Raw genomic sequence first — 17,999 nt, forward strand, 5'->3', positions numbered from 1 at the left:
GAGGATTGAAATACTCAAGTTACCTATGGGGCTTAGAAAACCCTCCCCATGCAGGTATGTGGAAGGCAATGGGCTATGGAAATACTAATCTGGTCTTAAATATGTTGTTGTTTTGGGCTGCTACTCAATGCACAATATGTATGGGGAGTGGGGAATGTGGGGGCCAATCTGAATAAATTAGACAAGGGCCTGAATATGGTTTGGGGCAAGTTTGAAGGCAAGTCCAGAGGCTGGATCTGAAACCTCATCTCTGTAAAAGCTGAGTGTTATTAATTACAAATTGATTATTAACAGGCCAAAACAATGGACCAAACCAGATCTGACGTGACCAGATCCTAACCTGGTTCTGAATTCTGCAGCTCAGGCCCAACTCTAGTAGAAACCATCAAAGAGATTAAACTAAAAGCAATATTTAGTTTGATGTGCCCTTTCCAGACTGCTCAGGAACATGTTTAATGTTCACACTCTTTCATTTTCTATCTGTTTTCTCCTTTGTATCTTGGCTACCATCAAAAGTCTATTTACTTTAGATAGCCCCAGGTGACTGACTGACTGGAGAGGATTTATTTCATTCCCACTTTATCCCTGAGCCAAGTAACAGGGGATGTGAGTGACCTCTCATGGCTGACGGGTAGAGAGCAGGCCCTGTTTCTAAGAGACCCCACTAGGCGACATCGAAGGCAGAGGGGTGAAAAGACCTTCAGCTGACAAGTCCCACTGTGCTGTCGCTGTCGCAGTTATTGAGAGTTGGCCCTACATTTAAGTCAAGTGAAAAGTGGGTAGCCCAGTGTGAGGCGGATCTGGGGATGAAATAAATATGTGACTCAGAGAAGGCTGGGAAAGAAGGTTTATAATTGGGCTTGTGCTGCCTTTGCCATCTTTTTTTTTTTGTTTTGTTTTGTTTTGTTTTTTCCCACCAAATGCATCCGATGAAGTGAGCTGTAGCTCACGAAAGCTTATGCTCTAATAAATTTGTTAGTCTCTAAGGTGCCACAAGTACTCCTTTTCTTTTTGCCATCTTTATCATGGATATAGACAGAAGGCCTGAAAGCTTTTACCAAATGAAAAAAAAAAGTGTTTTTTCGCCCCCCCGCTTGTTGTTTTAACTTCAGAAATAGCAGGAATGCCATGTCTGGTCTCCCCTGGTTTCTCACTAGATCTCAGATGTATTTATTGTGAGCAGCCACATCTTAACTGAAGGGGTGGGAGTTGGAAACAATTATAACAATAAAAAAAATACCTAGCACTTTGCATCCATAGATCTCAACCTGCTTTACAAAGGAGGTCAGAATCATTATCCCTGTTTCACATCTGGGGAAACTGAGGTAGAGAGAAGTGAGCTCACTTCTTAAAGTCACCAGTAGAAGGGTGGGAGAGTTACCAATAGAACCCAGATCTCCTGAGTCCCACCACAGTTGTCTATCTAGGTCACACTGTGTCAACAGAGACAGCCTTTATCCCAACTGTTTTTTAATCACTGGAATTAAACAGCTGGCCACAAAAACGAAACAAACAACCCTAAATAATATTAGAGTCCTAAAGATCCCTTCCCATCTGAGGGGTTCAGTTTTCCTGCCATGGACTCGTATCATATCATCAACTCTCTAGTTCTCTTGTGCCCGCAGAGACTTCCAGGGTGGACAAGATCTGAACTTCTAATGGAAAAAGAGGCAGAAATAACAAACATAGGGCCCGACTACATATAAAAGTTGTACTGCTTGAGCTATACTGGTGTAGTGACACCAGTTCAATGCCCTAGTGTGGACACAGTTATACCAAGATAAAGGTGCCTTTGACCAGTATAGCTTATTTCTGTATGGGAAGGGGAATGAGCTATGCCAGTATAAGGCACCTCTATGCTAGTAAAACCAGGCCCATGCTAGTGGCTGCACCAGTATAATTACTTTGATATAAAATCCCACCCCTGACTGACACAGTTAAACTGGAATGAAATTTGTGTGCAGACCAGGGCTCCCTTTCACAAGAGACACTTTTCAGGCTCCTTTAAACAACCTAAAGAAGCAGAAAAGGTCATAGGCCCATTTTTCCCCTTTGCAGGTCATGTTTCAATGTTGCGCTGCAGCTGAGGACTGAAATCTCTAGGGTGATCCAACGCTGAGAGGATCCAATGATCACCCACGGTGGGTGGGGTGAATGCAGGACTCTATTTCCTGTTCACACAGATTCATCCTTACTTCCTTGCTCTGAGCCCCCTAGTGGCCGCACTACCCATTCACAATGACAACCGCACTACACACCCCCTCTGCTGTGGAGCACGAGAGTCTCCCCGTCCCCGCAGCAGCCCCAGCTTTCAGCTAGTGGCTGTGAGAGTAAAAATCAATGTGCCACTTACTTTGATGAAGACCAGTGGAAACTGTGGGGAAAACAGGGAAAAGCAGAGTTAGAAATACAAGTCAGACGTGCACTGAGCTCATCTTCCCTGTTCAGGGGACTTCTGTGTCTCTGCATTTCCCTCTGTCCCTTGCTCTCTGTTACTCAATGAGAAACTCCAGTGGAGCCTTCTAATGTTTTAGTGCCTGAACTGATCAGTTTAACACAGTTGTGAAATTAAACACTTTGTTTTGCATTTAGAGGATTCAGGATAAAAATTTCAAACCCACCCAAGTGAATTAGGAGCTGTCAAGGTTGATTCACCACTCTGGCACTTTGAGTGCAGAAGGTGGGGGCCCGCAAGGATTGCAAAAATTAATACTGGCCACTCCAGGCCGGTATTAAACTCCCAAGGTTATAGCTTCTCTGTGACCTTAGATGGGGAGATGTTGCCATGACCCAAATGCAAAAAATCCCTTTGAACCCAGGAAGGCACACTTGGGAATTCCTCCCTGTGGGGTACCCTCAAGCCCTTTCACCTCTGCTCCTGTCCAGGGAAGTGCTGAGAAAGAAAACAAAGGAAATCAGCAGTTGCCACCAGCTAATTAAACAATATATGCACAAACCTCTTAGGACACAAAAACCCAATCCTGTTCTTAAAAAAGGTAAATTTTATTAAAAAACAAAAAGAAAGAAAATACATCTGGAACGTAGGCTATTGCTAGATTTTAAAAAGAGCATATATAATAATTAAGCATCAAGAATGGTTTTCTTGAGGTTCAGCTTAAAGGTTACAAGCAAAACAAAAGCACCTAGGGTTAGCACAGAGGAGTCCACAAGCCATAAAGAAATAAACCTAACCGCGTCTTCCTAGACATTCCCTGATCTACTTACATATCTGGGTTTTCAGATAAGTAGTTTCAAGGTATGATTTGATGATTTTTCATACCGGGTTTAAAGCTTCTTACAGCATTGCTGCTCTGTGTCTGCTCTCTCCAGAGAACAACAACAGACAGACAAAGGGAAAGTTTTTTCCCAATTTTAAGAAGTTCTAGCCTTCCCAAAGCTCTTTTGCTCAGGTGCCCACTCCCTTCCTTTTACCTATGGGCTTTTTTAACCCTTTACAGGTAAAGCAAGTAGAGAACAGCTACTAATGGATTTTGTACCTAACTGGCTGGCTGGGTGTCCATAAAAGGGAGCTACCCCCCCCATCCCGCTTCATTTATCATAGGAGCCTTTTTCAAAGGTGATTTAGGCACTTTAGGCCAGATCCACAAAGGGACTTGTGTATCTACCTCCCGTTGATTTCAGTGGGAGTCAGCACCTATGTACCTTTCAAGTTCTGTGGCTTAGGAGCCAAAGAGCCACTGACTTTCAGTGAGACTTGGGGGCGGATTTGTAAAGGTGTTTAGGTGCCTAACAATGCAGACAGGTACCTAGAGAACTTTCCAAGAGCTGAGGTACATAGTTCCCATCACAGCCAATGGGAGTTAGGCTCCTAATTGCCTACGTGCTTCTGAAAATCCACTATGCACCTATCTGCATCTTTAGGCATCTAAATCCCTTTGGCAATCTTGCCCTGTCATAAACATACAGCTACGGGTAGCATAAAATCCCTCCTTTACCTGTAAGGGATTAATCAGTTCCATTAACCTAGTTGGCACCTGACCAGAAGAACCAATGAGGAAAGAAGATACTTTCAAATTGAGGGCAGGGGTTGTTTGTGCTCTTTTGTTGTTCTCTCCGAGACAAAGAGAGAGATCAAGCAAGTAATCCGCTTCAATTGAAATGATACATCTAAAATTACAGAAATTGTAAGAAATAGCAAGGAAATGCGTTAAAGTATCTTTTGTTTTAGCTTGTGAATTTTCCCTGTGCTAAGAGGGAGGTTTATTCCTGTTTTGTTTTGTTTTTTTGGTAACTTTGAAGTTTTGCTTAGAGGGGAATCCTCTGTGTTTTTAAATCTTATTATCCTGTAAAATTACCTTCCATCCTGATTTTACAGAGGTGCTTCTTTTACTTTTTTCTTTATAATAAAGTTCTGTTTTTAAGAATCTGATTGGGTTTTTAGTGTCCTAAAAACCCAAGGGTCTGGTCTGTGCTCACCTTGCTTACCTATTTGGTTGGTATATTATTCTCAAGCCTCCCCAGGAAAGGAGGTGAAGGGGCTTGGGGGAGATATTTTAGGGAAACAGGAACTCCAAGTGGTCCTTTTCCTGAATCTTTGTCTAACTCACTTGGTGGTGGCAGCGATACCGTCCAAAGACAAGGAATTTGTGCCTTGGGGAAGCTTTTAACCTAAGCTGGTGGAATATAAATTTAGAGGGTCTTTCATGTGGGTCCCCACATCTGTACCCCAGAGTTCAGAGTGGGGAGGGAACTTAGGTTTCTAAGTCACTGAGGCCCTTTGGAAAGTTGATGGTTTTCAGGGCTTTCAGGTGGCAACTCAGTTCTCTGTGTCCTGCTCTGCAGCATCAGGTGGGGCCTGCTGCTACGATGTTTCCTGAGGGACCACTGCTCCTGCACATGCGAACAGTGAGGTTGTGGAGTGGGGTCAGCTAGGTCACAGTGTACGATGTGCAGGAAGGTGTGACGGAGCCAGGTATAGGGGTCTTGAGGCCCAGTCACATGCCTTCCCACAAGACAGAAGTGATCTCCTGAGGGCCTGACTCACTGCTGGCCCACCCCTGGTGCTGTCACTCACACCAGTGCAAAGTGGGGCACACAGCAACCAGTCTCATTTGACGTTTTATGCCCACTTTGCTCTGGTGTTAATGATGCCACAAGGTGCACGGCACTGGGGAATCAGGCCCTTAGGATGTTCCTAAAGCCACCACTGAAAGACTCAGATTTCCAGTCCTATCAAATGGAGAAGCCCAGTGCTTAATTTGTGCCAGGGCTGAGCCCCAGTATCTCTAGGCTTGGCAGTTCATAGCCCCAGCACCTCTAGGCTTGGCAGTAAATAGCCCCAGCACCTCTAGGCTTGCTGCGTCACTTATGAAAGTAAAAAAAAATTGTTTGAGCCCCCAGCACCTTTACAAATTAAGCACTGGAGAAGCCAGTTATTTCAGTCTTACTCTGCATGTTGAGACCAACAGTTTCTTCTTTGACAGTTATTCTTTACAATTCTGTTCAAAGCACTAACTTCTCCGGTAGTGTTTTATGTTTCCTTGTGATCAGATGAAGTGATCAGAATCTCCTTGTTACTCTAGAGTGCTCCTTCACCTTCAGAATAATGACAGGTTTCAGAGTAGCAGCCGTGTTAGTCTGTATTCGCAAAAAGAAAAGGAGTACTTGTGGCACCTTAGAGACTAACAAATTTATTAGAGCATAAGCTTTCGTGAGCTACAGCTCACTTCATCCGATGCTATAGCTCACGAAAGCTTATGCTCTAATAAATTTGTTAGTCTCTAAGGTGCCACAAGTACTCCTTTTCTTCAGAATAATGATCATCTTTTGCCTCTGGAGATTCATTGGCCCTGCTGCTCATTCCCTCTGCCCCAAAGTCCTGTTCCCTATATTCAGAGGGCCCATAAGGATGCCACAAACAGAGAATTATGATTTTTAAGATGTAAAACAGAAGATAGAGGGAGGTTTTTAGCTCCACCAACTGTGAGCAATTTATCATGTAGGACAGAATTATAGAATCACAGAAATGTAGGGCCGGAAGGGACCTCCAGAGATCATCTAGTCCATTCCCTGTGCTGAGGCAGGACCAAGTTAACTTAGACCATCCCTGACAGTTGTTTGTCCAACCTGTTCTCACAAACCTCCAATGATGGGGATTCCACAACCTCCCTTGGTAATCTGTTCCAATGCATAACTATCCTTAGAGTTAGAAAGGTTTTCCTACTTTATAGTCTAAATCTCCCTTGTTGCCAACAAAATCAATTATTTCTTGGACATGGAGTACAACCAATCACTGTCTTCTTTATAACAATGTTTTACATATCTGATTATTATTGTCAGGTCCCCCCTCAGTTGTCTCTTCTCTAGACTAAACAGGCCCAATTCTTTCAACCTTTCCTTATAGATCAAGTTTTTGAAACATATTATTATTTTTTGCTCTCCTATGGACTTTTTCCAATTTACTTACTTCTGTCAACATGATCCTAACAGGACAATTTCCATTCCCTGCTCCAGAGGAAAGATGAACATCCTCCCCAAGATCTTTTCCAAGACAATCTCAGAATCAGCTTAGCCCCACTGGCCAAATTTTGCTCCCAGTAACTGGTCTTAGTCTAAGGCATTACTAACGCACTCATCAATTTAGGCTCTCACATCAACTCCAGTTCCCATGAAATCAGTGGAGTTGTTCCAGATTGACAGTGGTACAAATGAGATTGGAATGTGGCCCAGCATCTCAGAGCAGGGATCATCCCATCTAAACATTTCTTTAACCCTACTTCTTCTGGGGGTATTTCCTCACATGCTAGCCTATTGATCAGATGTAATGGCAGAGGCAGAAAGCAGACAGGAAACAACCCCATAATCTCCTCTGTAGCTGGACTGCTTGTGGAGAGGATCCCATTTGGGAGCCAGGATTATTGGCTATTTTAGTAGATGTCCATAAATCCACTTCAGAGGGATTTAGTCTCTGAACAGTCACTCTGGAAAAACATTGTGGGGTTCCACATTATTGCAACTTTGTGACCATCTCTGATGTCATGATTGTCGCTCTACCATACACTATGGCCTTTCAAAACTCATGGCAACAGCAGAAGGCACAGAACTCTGACCCATCTGCCCAGGCTTCAACCATGGAATCCAAAGAAGAATCTATGTTAGCTGTTCGCAACATAAGGCCTATGGCTAAGGCTACGATTTCAGCACAGAAATTTTTAGTAAATTTCACAACAGCGGGGTGGGAGAAAAAACAGTAAGTTATGGCAAGGTCACCAAATAATGTAGTTTGCACTACATCAACATGCAAAGAGTATAGTGAGGGTGATGAAAGGGGAGGCCGAGGGTGGTGATGGGGGCATGCTGTGCTCACCCTGCAGCAGCAGCTCCTGTCCTGCAGTACTGAGCCCGACTTCCCATTTTGGGCATTGGGACCTGGTGCATGGGGTCACAGTTCCACTCAGGTTTGGCCCGTCCACCCCTCTACATATGGAGAAGGAGGGTCAGAAAGGCCAAACCTGAGTGGGGCTGCATTCCCATGTGCCAGGTCACAACACCACTTGGTTTGGGGGCTAATCAAATGAGTTTTTACAGCCATATCCAAGATTTCATGGATTTTTTTGAAATTCACAATTTCTGTGACCACGGTGACAACAAAATAGTAGCCTTATGACACACAATTGTGCATTTCAGATTCCAACCAGTAGAGGGCAGTGGTGCATTTACACACTAGCCAGCTTTATAGTATTGTAATATAATATAATAATTCATATTGTGCCATACAGGGACACATTCTGACCTATGTACACACTGTCAATGAAGGAGAATGAAATGTAAATCATGGCAGAAACTGATCCCCATGTAGAAGATGTGGGGAGTCAGATGGGATTATTTGATTTACAGAGTTGCTTTTACGGCTCTAGAAGGATGTTTATAGAAATAGGTTCCTCTGGACTCACAAAGGACTTTAAAGGGGTCATCATCAGCGCTCACCAAGTGAGCCATAGAAACTGATCAGCAATCTGACCTACCTTCACATTCAGAGGACGGAAGTCTTCGTCCAGAGAGACGATCCGAAACAGAACTGCATAGGTCATGATTGAGAGAGGAAGAGATTTTCACTGTTACACCTGCAGCCACTCACACAGGGACCATCGGTCATTGAGGGAGCTGCTGTGTGCGTGTGTGGCCCAGATGCAATGATCCATGGACACATGGCAAGGTTGGATGCAAGCACCACACTGCCCTTTGTGACTAGCGGGGAGGCGGTGGAAAGGCAGGCTTACTGCCAGCTATACTAACTTGGTGATGAGTTGTGGGGTCTCTGGGGAGGCAGGGAGGATTTCCTGCCTTGTATATAATTCCCCACCCAATTCCTTGTACCTGTTTGTCCCGGTTTGTAGATGGGTTTGTCCGTCTGGACAAAGACCAGGCTCTCTGAGTTCTTGACCAGCACTGATTTCCGGCTCCTGAACTCCAGCGTCGGCCCCTTCACCCGCACCGTGAGAAATGCTGCTGATGAGCTGCTGGACTTTGGAACCTGGAGAACAGCAAAAGAGCCGCTGCCTTAGAGACTCTTCCCTCTGCACTGAGCCTTTGGAGGCTGGAGTTGTACATGGAACCCAACCAAAAAGGTCACCACGTACCTACCAGAATCAGGGATTGTGGGGTCTGGGGAAAGAAAGCCATGCTCTGCCAGTCTCACCTCACCCTGGTTTTGCAGGACTCTTCTCTTCCATCCCCACTAATGTCTCCTTTATGCTACCAGAATCTTTGCAGTGATGGGGCCTCCACCACCTCCTCCAGAGGAGACGGTGCCTGCCACCCACTGCTATCCCCTCCCAACCAGGAGTCTCTGACTCCTCCTCTCCAGTAGCTCATATCTTAAGAACTTCCCCCAGTGTCTTAGTCTCAGCTTTTCCTTCTGCCCATCACCCCTTGTGTTGTCTCTTGCCAAGACTGGGGGTCATTTCTCTTCCCTCATTATGCTCCTTCCTCAAAGGGATTGATGGACTGTGATCGTGTCCCCCCAGCTGTGAATCCCAATGATGAAGGAAAATGGGAAGCTACATCTGATTAATTACTTCTGTGTTGGGTCCATTTTCTTCTACTGTCCCCCCAGCCAGCCTTGAGAGCTGCAGGGAAAAATCCTGGACTGGCCCCCGGGAGAGGCACAAGATGAGCTCATGGATGTCGATGGTCTGGAGGAAGTTCTGTAACCTCCTCCTTCCATGGCTTTCTTTCCGGTCTCACTCAGAGGCTTGTGGAGCCCCCTGAGAAATGGGAGACCAGGCAGCAGCCATAAGGTCAGCACTGACTCAGAGAGAAAACCACCCAACAAAGCCAGCCACACCACAGCCTGTAGCAGAGCCTCTCCCAGCATTGTGCCGGGCACTGAGCTCAGCACTGACTGAAGATCACTCCTCTGAGTCACCCACAGCACTGCCAGCAGGAACCATGGTTTTTCTTGAACGTCTCCTACCTGAGCCTGTCTCCGTTTGTGATTTCTGATGGTATCAGGTCTTGCAGGGGTTGGTCCCAGGCTGTCTCTATCTTACAGACTCAGGTAATAAACCCTGTGGGAGTCAGATACTCACCATGAACGGGATGCACTTGAACACGTCCTTCTCCGACACCACGTCTGCGATCATGCTCCTGTTCTCCCCCGCGTATTCCAGCGTGCTGCTCAGCGTCACAGACTCATTCAGGTGGGTCAGCTGGACACAGACCTTTTCAGGAACGTTGGTGTGGATCAGAAAGGGCACTAGCACCATGTACTGCCTGGGAAGGGGAAGGGCACAGGTCAGAGAGGCGGGGATGGGGAATGGAGAAGGTACTGATGAAAGGGCACGGGCTAGTGTGACAGCCAAATCCCCAACCATCCATCCGCACTGTAATTTGTACATACAGGATGGTGAATTTCATTTTGCTTTTGTAACATACTAGCTGGTCTGCTCAGTCAGCCAGGAACCTAGGACACCACCTGGAGTGAAGGAACTAGTTCTGTGCTAGCAGCGATTGCTGTCCAAGGGCTGTTTGTTCAGACTCCCAGCAGGGCGTGGAGATGGCTTGAAAAGTTCCAGGCTGTTAATTGATGTTTGTGTATCCCACAACCCCTTGCTGTATTATCTGAACAGCAGGGAGGGAGCTTAGGTGAAATGCTTGTTGTACCTCCATAGAGACTGGCAGGCAGTTACACAGGAGTGTGCATCAGGACTTTTAATCTAACCCCCTCTCTAGCTGTCTGTGGATCTAGGTATGTCACCTGCTGCCCTCAGTAATGGAGAGATACAAATGTAGGGATGGCTGTATGCGATGACATCTGAATGTAGGGAATGGCCATTGTGCTAAAGGGGCAGAATGACCTAGTGTACAGGGATTTGGCCAGAGAACTCATTGCTATTCCTGGGTCTGTCAGTGACCTGCTGTGTGCTACTGGGCTTCACTGCTCTATGTCTCAGTTTCCCCATTTCTCATATGGGGATCCCGAAGATGCTGCTTACACCCCCCTTTTATGTGCATGTAGATCTCTGGATGAAAAGTGCTAGCTTACAAGTTCAAATGTTAATGAGGACTTTACCCAACTTGTCTCACCCCTCATCAGCAATGACAACAACAGAGTAATTTGGGCTACAGAAGAGAATTGCCAACTTTCTGTTTGGCAGAAAACCTAACACCCTTGCCATGTCCCCTACCCTGCCCCTTCTCCGAGGCTCTGCCCCTGCCACGACCCTTCTCTGAGGCCCCATTCCTGCTCACTCCATCCCCCCTCCCTCCATTGCTTGCTCTCCCCCACCCTCACTCATTTTCACCAGTCTGGGGCAGGTGGCTGTGGTGGGCTCTGGGGTGGGGACAGAGTTGAGGGGTTCAGGGTGCAGGAAGGGACTCAGGGCTGGGCCAGGGGATTGGGGTGCAGGAGGGAGTGAGGGCTCCAGCTGGGGGTGTGGGCTTTAGGGTGGGGATGAGGGGTTTGGGGTGCAGGAGGGGGCTCAGGGCTGGGGCAGGGGACTGGAGTGTGGGAGCGGGTTTGGGTGCAGGCTCTGGGTGGTGCTTACCTCAGGAGGCTCCCAGAAAGCTGCCAGACTGTCTGGCTCCTAGGCAGAGGCAAAGCCAGGTGGCTCTGCAGTCTCCGCGCTGCCCCTGCATGCAGGTTCCACTCCGCAGTTTCCATTGGCCACAGTTCCTGGCCAATGGGAGATGCAGACCCAGCGCTGGGAGGAGAGAGGGAAGCAGCGTGCGGAGCTCCCCTGGCCACCCCAAGCCTAGGAGCCAGATGGAGATGCCGGCAGCTTTCTGGGAGCTTTGCAGAGCCAGGCAGGCACCCTGCCTGCCCTGCTGCAGATAGCCAACCAGACTTTTAATGGCCCAGTCAGCAGTGCTAGGGTCCCTTTTCAAGCAGGCATTCTGGTCAAAGACTGGATGCCTGGCAACCCTACTACAGAAGGCTGCAGCCTGCTGACTCAGAGCAGAGATGTTGGCAGAACATCACTGCTGGGAGGCTGGACGTGTAGCAGTGTGAAGCCCCCTGGGACACCCAGCTTTCTGCCAGGGGGCTGTTCATCTTGCTTAGCCAAGATATCAAAATGACAAAGTCAGGTAGGAGTAGCCTTAACCTGGCTCTGATTAAATTCCTCTTCGCCCTCTGTTAGGCCTGAGCCAAAGCCCATGGAAGTCAATAAGACTTTTTCCATTCCCCTCACTGGGCTTTGGATCAAGCCCTGTGTGATTTTCTCTCTATCTTCAATCTCAACCAATAAAGGCTGGGGGCTGATTCTCCCCCACCTGACACCTGGTGCAGAGTGAGTGCAAAGGGGGCCTGAAATCAGCCCTTCTGCTCTGATAGCATCTGCCAGACACTGCACGGCACACACTTCTCTCTCTGGGGTGAGGATGACAGAAGGAACAACATGTGACAGTCATCTACCTTAACACTCTAGTGCCAGGCTCGCTGGTACCACAGTGATTAGCACAGTATGAGAACCTACATAGAATAGAGACCAACGGCTGAGCCGTAAGAAGGCAGCCCGCAATTTCCTGCAGTTGCCCCTTGGCTGCTACAGGCAGCTCTGGCATTTGCTGAGCAGACAGCCAGGTGCCTCCTCTCTCCCTGCTGGATCAGAGCAAGCGGCCTGGAGGTGATGGCAGAGGCTGCAGAAGCTGGCTGGGGCAAAAGCACAATGTGAGTAGGGTTACCATATTTGAACATTCAAAAAAGAGGACACTCCACAGGGCGTCGGGGTAACTTTCGCTGTTGCAGCTGCCCTCCTGAACGTTTTTAGATATTTAAATAGGGTTACCATATGTCCATATTTTCCCGGGAGGAATTTTTAAAATTTAAAAATTCCTCCCGGACGCCGATTTAAGAACCAAAAAGCTGGACATGTCTGGGAAAATACGGACATATGGTAACCCTAAAGTTTTTTTTTAAAAAGGTGGGCCTTAACTAGAAATGAGCTCCGTTTCACATGTGTGGGTCCCCACCTCTCCCTGGGGGTGTGCTAGGGTGACCAGATGTCCCGATTTTTGGGTATTTTTCTTATATGGGCTCCTATTACCCCCCACCCCCTGTCCTGATTTTTCACACTTGCTGTCTGGTCACCCTAGGGTGTGCACATGTGTGGGTTCCAGCTACTCCCTGCCCCTCTTATTGAAGCAGGTGTGCAGGGTTACTGCCCTGGGAACTACAGGGCACCGGTGGATGTGGGGCCGGCTGCAGACAGGGGTATGGAGCAGGGCTATCTGGAGACAGCGGGTTTGGGGCTGGCTGGAGACGGGGGCTGCGGGGCTGGCTGGAGGCAGGGCAGGGGCTGACTGGAGGCAGGGCAGAGGCTGGCTGGAGGTAGGGGCTGGCTGCAGGCAGGGGGGTGCGGGGCTGGCAGCAGGCAGGACAGGGGCTGGCTCCGCGCAGTGGGGTGCGGAGCTGGCAGCGGGCAGGACAGGGGCTGGCTGCGGGCAGGGGGGTGCAGGGCTGGCTGCAGGCAGGGCAGGGGCTGGCTGCGGGCAGGATGGCAGGTACTCCCAGCGAGAGAGGCTTGGCGTAGCAGCGCACGGAGCAGCCTGAGCAGCAGGATGCAGCCCAGGCCCAGCAGAGCAGCCGGGGACCCGCCGGGCAGCAGCAGCAGGAGCCCCAGGGCCAGGGAAAGCTGCAGCAGGGCCTGTGCTCAGGGCCCGCAGCGCTGAGCAGCGCCGCGTCCCCAGCAGCCGGAGGAGGAATGAGATCACTTTCCAGCTGCCGGAGCCAATCAAAGCCGCGGCACCGCCTCGCACAGCGGCGGGAAGCAGGTTACACATTAGCTGGCATCGGGCGAGCATCCCAGACATGTGGCTCCTGCAAGTAACTCTAGGGTTACCACACCTCTGTATTTTCCTGGATATGTCTGGCTTTTTGGTTCTTAAATCGCCATCAGGAAGGAATTTCCAAAAAGCCGAACATGTCCGGGAAAATACAGCCGTATGGTAACCCTAAATGTGAGGGCTCTGATATTGGCCGCCAGCACCCCCGTGTACAACCCGCCCCCAATCCCCATCAATCTGTACAGCCCAATGCATTGCAGGAGTTCCAGCCCCAGCAGCCTTACCACTCCAGCAGCTCTGCCCCCAGAGACCTTTCAGCACTGACCATAGCGGCCATGTGTTGTTGAGCTCCTTGGCCAGCTCTCCTCCCCTCTGCTTGGGGCAGGGCTTGTCGACCAGGAGCTTAAATTCATGCTCATATGCAAAGTATTCACAAATATGCAAATTATTTCATTAAAATGTGCATAAAATGCCTCACACAGAGCAGAATAGACTTGGTGACAGTGCCTCATCTTGTGTTCTTCCTCTGCCCTTTCAGCAAGAACAAACTTTAGTCTAGACTGAGAGAATGAGACAGGACAAAAGGCAGGTCTTGGTAAGACAGATGGAGAGAGAAGAGTGGGGCCTCTCCTTTAGGATGCAACTGAACACAAAATGGCAGCTGCTTCTGCAGCACAGAGGGGTCTTCTCTCCATTTAAAGGTGCAGGATGTAGACAAGTCTGACCAGATGAAACTACATGCTCAGAGTGGCACAGAGCTAGGCACAAGAATTCAGATGGAACCATTTTCTGTCAGAAAATTCAGTTTCATCATAATGGAGACATTTTGCAGGATCGTGTCAATTTTGACAACATTTTGAATGGGAAAATGTCTAAATGAATTGTTTTGACTTTCTCATTTAAATAAGGTAAAAATGTTTTATTTTGACTTTTATATTATGATATGAATGTTATAGAATATTAAATATAGTACATTATGATGTGCAGCATTTTATATTATAGTACAATGTTTTGACATTATCAAAAGGTAGTGTTTAGATTTTCTGAATAAAATTTTTCTGGGATTTCCATTCCATGAAAAATTTGGACTGTGTGTTCCAATTTGCAGTGAAACCAATTTTTGAAATGTCAGAATTTCTGGCAGGGTGGCAATTCAAAACAATATGAAGTGAATTGGATTAAGAGATCTGACATTGGAGTTATGGGACTAGATCTATCTAGAGTGACCAGGTGTCCGGTTTTCGACTAGAACACTCGGTCGAAAAGACATACTCGTGGCTCCGATCAGCACTGCTGACCGGGCTGTTGACTGTCTGGTTGGCAGCGCCACACAGCAGGGCTGGCAGGCTCCATGCTAACCTACACTCCACATGGCTCCCAGGAAGCAGCCAGCATGTCCCCCCTCCGGCTCCTACACGTAAGTGCAGCAATGGGGCTCTGCATGCTGCCTCCACCCCAAGCACCGCCCCCAGAGCTTCCATTGGCCAGGAACCATGGCCAATGGGAACGGCAGGGGCGGTGCCTGCAGATGGGGTAGTGCTCAGAGCCGCCTGGCCGAGCCTCTGCGTAGGAGCCGGAGGGGGGACATGCTGCTGCTTCCAGAAACTACTTGAGATAAGCACTGCCTGGAGCCTGCACCCCTAACCCCCGCCCCAGCCTCGATCCTCCTCCTGCCCTCTAAACCCCTCAATCCCAGCCCGGAGCACCATCCTGCACCCCAACCCCCATCATCTTCAGACCTGCTCCAGAGTCCGCACCCCCAGCTGAAGCACTCACTTCCCCCCACATTCCCCAACCTCCTGCCCCAGTCCTGAACCCCCTCCCGCTCTCCAAACCACTCAGTCCTAGCCCAGAGCACACTCCTGCACCCCAAACCCCTCATGCCCAGCCCCACCCAGAGCCTTACCCCCCATGCCTCAACCCCAGCCCAGAGCCCCCTCCTGCACTCTGAACCCCCCAGCCCAGAGCCCCTTCCTGCACCCCAAATCCCTCATCTCCAGCCCCACATCAGAGCCCTCACCCCCAGCCGAAGCCCTCACCCCCCGACACCCCAACCCCTACCCAGGCCTGGAGTCCCTTCCCAAACCCTGAACCCCTCATTTCTGGTCCCACCCCAGAGCCCGCAGCCCCAGCTGCAGCTGTCACCCTGTCCTGCACCCCAGTCCCCTGAGCCAGCCTGGTGAAAATGAGCAAGTGAGTGAGGGTGGGGAGAGCAAACGAAAAAGGGAGGGGGGATGGAGTGAGCAGGGGGCGGGACATGGTCGGGGCTTTGGAGGAGGGGGAAGGGCAGAGGTCAGGGCAAGGGTGTTCAGTTTTGTGCAAATAGAAAGTTATCAACCCTAGATCCATCGCCTGCTGAATCAGGGCATTGTAAATTGTACCTGCTCATGTACACCAGCGAGGAGGGGTGCTGCCCCCAGGACAGGGGAGTGCCCACTGGAGGGCAAATCTATGCTGGGCTCCAGGGAAGTCTCTGCCAGTCGACACTGCCAAAGGGATACCCTGAGTCTGCCCAGCTCCTGGCTGAGCTTGGCCACGCGCCCTCTTCAGGCCCCTCAATGGAGGCGAGGTTGCAGCCAAGTTGCTAGTTTGCAGTGCCCCAGGTGGATATTCCAGCAGAGTGTGCCACAGCCAGGGTCTGTGCTGACAGACAGGAATCTAGGTCACAGACTCTCTTTGGGAACAAGCACAGTCTGTGGCTGCCAAGGGAAGCAAACTGGCTTTAAAAAAGAGGAGAAAAGATCAACACTTTTCTGAGCTCTCCTTCACAGGCAAGGAAACTGGAATAACAGGGGGGCTTCAGGGCAGGACTGAGGGGCATTGGCAGAGCTGTGTGGGGAGCCCCAGACTGGAATGGCAGGGGGGCTGCAGGGCAGGTCTGAGTGGCATTGGCAGCACTGTGAGGGGGATGAAGGAAAGAAAAGAGAAGACAGCACGAGCCCCCTCTGCATGTGCAGCTTACGGTTCAGTGGTGGGCGAGGTGTCTCCAGGAAGGAGGAAGAGGAGCAAGAGGAAGATGTTCGGGCCACCGGGCAGCCTGTCCTTCCCCATGGCGCAGAGCGAGGATGGTGAGTGAGGCAGACACACAGCCTTGTCCGCTGGCTCCCTGCACCCTGGCTGTCTGCTGGGTCCGCCCCTTTATACCTCTCTCTGCAAACAGCCCCCGGGAGGGGCGAGATAAGGGCAGGGGACCAGGACCATTTGGGCAATGGAGAGAGGTACGTGAGGAGGAGCCAGAGGCAATCTTAACTCATGGCACAGAAAATATCCCCGGCCAGACCCTGAGAAACTGATCACTGTTGTTACAGCGTGTATGGTAGCATCCATTGTTTCATGGTCTCTGTGTATATAAAATCTCCACACTGTATTTTCCACTACATGCATCTGATGAAGTGAGCTGTAGCCCATGAAAGCTTATGCTCAAATAAATTTGTTAGTCTCTAAGGTGCCACAAGTCCTGCTTTTCTTTTTTTGGGGAGAAGAGTATTTATTGGCGGTGTTCACATGAGACACTGTCCTGTGTCTGAACACCCCCATCCCCATTTTGTATCACTCCAGCAGCACTCTGCAGTGGTTGGAGAAGCCCTTTAGCTCATTACTGGGCCAGTCCAGCATTTTGTGGGGATTGGAACAAACTCCCCAAATCCTGCCCAGCGTTTCCAGAGAAACTTTTTCCGTCCCCATTCCCAGTACTGCCAACCACAAGAGATCAAAAAGCGCAAGTCAGACCCTCAACATCATCAGATTTGGCTCCCCCAAAATCTTAAGATTCTATATAAAGAAATACACCATTGTGGTTTTGGTCTTTTGAACTCCCCGTACCCCTCCTCTGTGTGTGTGTGCAACTGTCAGTCTGACCCACTCTACCAGAGGTTTGGGTTAAGGGGATTTGGGGCCCTGCTGCAGGAGCTCTCACCCCCACATCTGCCTGTCCCATGTCCAGGCATTAATCCTGTTCCCCAGCCCCCATCAGTTCCCCAACCAGCCCCCTTCAGCCTCATGTCAGTTCTTACTGGGTCTCTTCACCCTCTTTCTCCAAGGCCTGAGGGGGAGGCGCTTGCAGTGGGGTCCCCACCCCTTCTCCCAGGCTGGAGGGGTACCAGGGCTCTTCCCCCTTCCCCCTTCCCAGACAAGATGCAGAAGGGAGGAGAGGGGAGTGGGGAGGAGCAGAGGAGCCATCTGGAGCGGCTGGGCTCTTTGCTCCACTCTCCCCGCTCCCCTCCTGTGAGAATGGTGATGGGAGGGGAGAGTCTCCAGACCTCTGGCCCCAGGTGGGTGCCTTGTGTCAGTGTGAGGCGAGCTCCAGCCCCTCTCCCCCTGCTCCCCCCCCCCCGAAGTCCATCACTCACAAAAAAAATCTCAAGTGTTGGCAATACTGCATATCACATTCCACCGGCAGCTTAGCCAGTTACCTCCAATAATAGCCCCCTGGCACACGTGCAGGCAGGTCCGTTGAGAGAAATTGGGGCCCTGGGACATCACGTGTGTGTGGGCCCCTCCCCCTCCCATTTACTTTATTTATGCAGATGTTACCAAAGTTCTGGGGACCCCATACAGTTGTCTCCCTTTTCCTGCCTCTAGTCAGTCCTGTCTGTAGGGAATGACAGTGAGAGACCATTTTGTGTACCATTGCCCCTGCTGCATGGTGAATGTCAGAGCTGGCCATGGGTATAAAAGTGCCCTTTGCTGGCTGCAGGAGTGGAGCTGCCCCTGTAGGGGGTGTGTTTGTGCCACTGCCCTTGCAGGAGTGC

The 17,999-nt window shown here is 49.7% G+C and overlaps 1 protein-coding gene across 1 annotated transcript in view; it reads right to left on the minus strand.

Moving 5' to 3' along the window:
- LOC119860584 (alpha-2-macroglobulin-like) overlaps positions 1-16,364 on the minus strand; it is a 57,018-nt gene extending 40,654 nt beyond the window's left edge. The window contains exons 1-5 of the mRNA XM_038414451.2: positions 16,211-16,364; positions 9,552-9,735; positions 8,338-8,494; positions 7,986-8,038; positions 2,354-2,374 (exon numbers count right to left, since the gene is read on the minus strand). Of these exons, the coding sequence (XP_038270379.1) occupies positions 2,354-2,374; positions 7,986-8,038; positions 8,338-8,494; positions 9,552-9,735; positions 16,211-16,299 (504 nt within the window). The 5' untranslated portion in view covers positions 16,300-16,364. The remainder of the gene's footprint in view (positions 1-2,353; positions 2,375-7,985; positions 8,039-8,337; positions 8,495-9,551; positions 9,736-16,210) is intronic.
- Between the last annotated feature and the right edge of the window lie 1,635 nt (positions 16,365-17,999).

The sequence above is a fragment of the Dermochelys coriacea genome, chromosome 1, assembly GCF_009764565.3.
Source record: "Dermochelys coriacea isolate rDerCor1 chromosome 1, rDerCor1.pri.v4, whole genome shotgun sequence".
Lineage (NCBI taxonomy): Eukaryota > Metazoa > Chordata > Testudines > Dermochelyidae > Dermochelys > Dermochelys coriacea.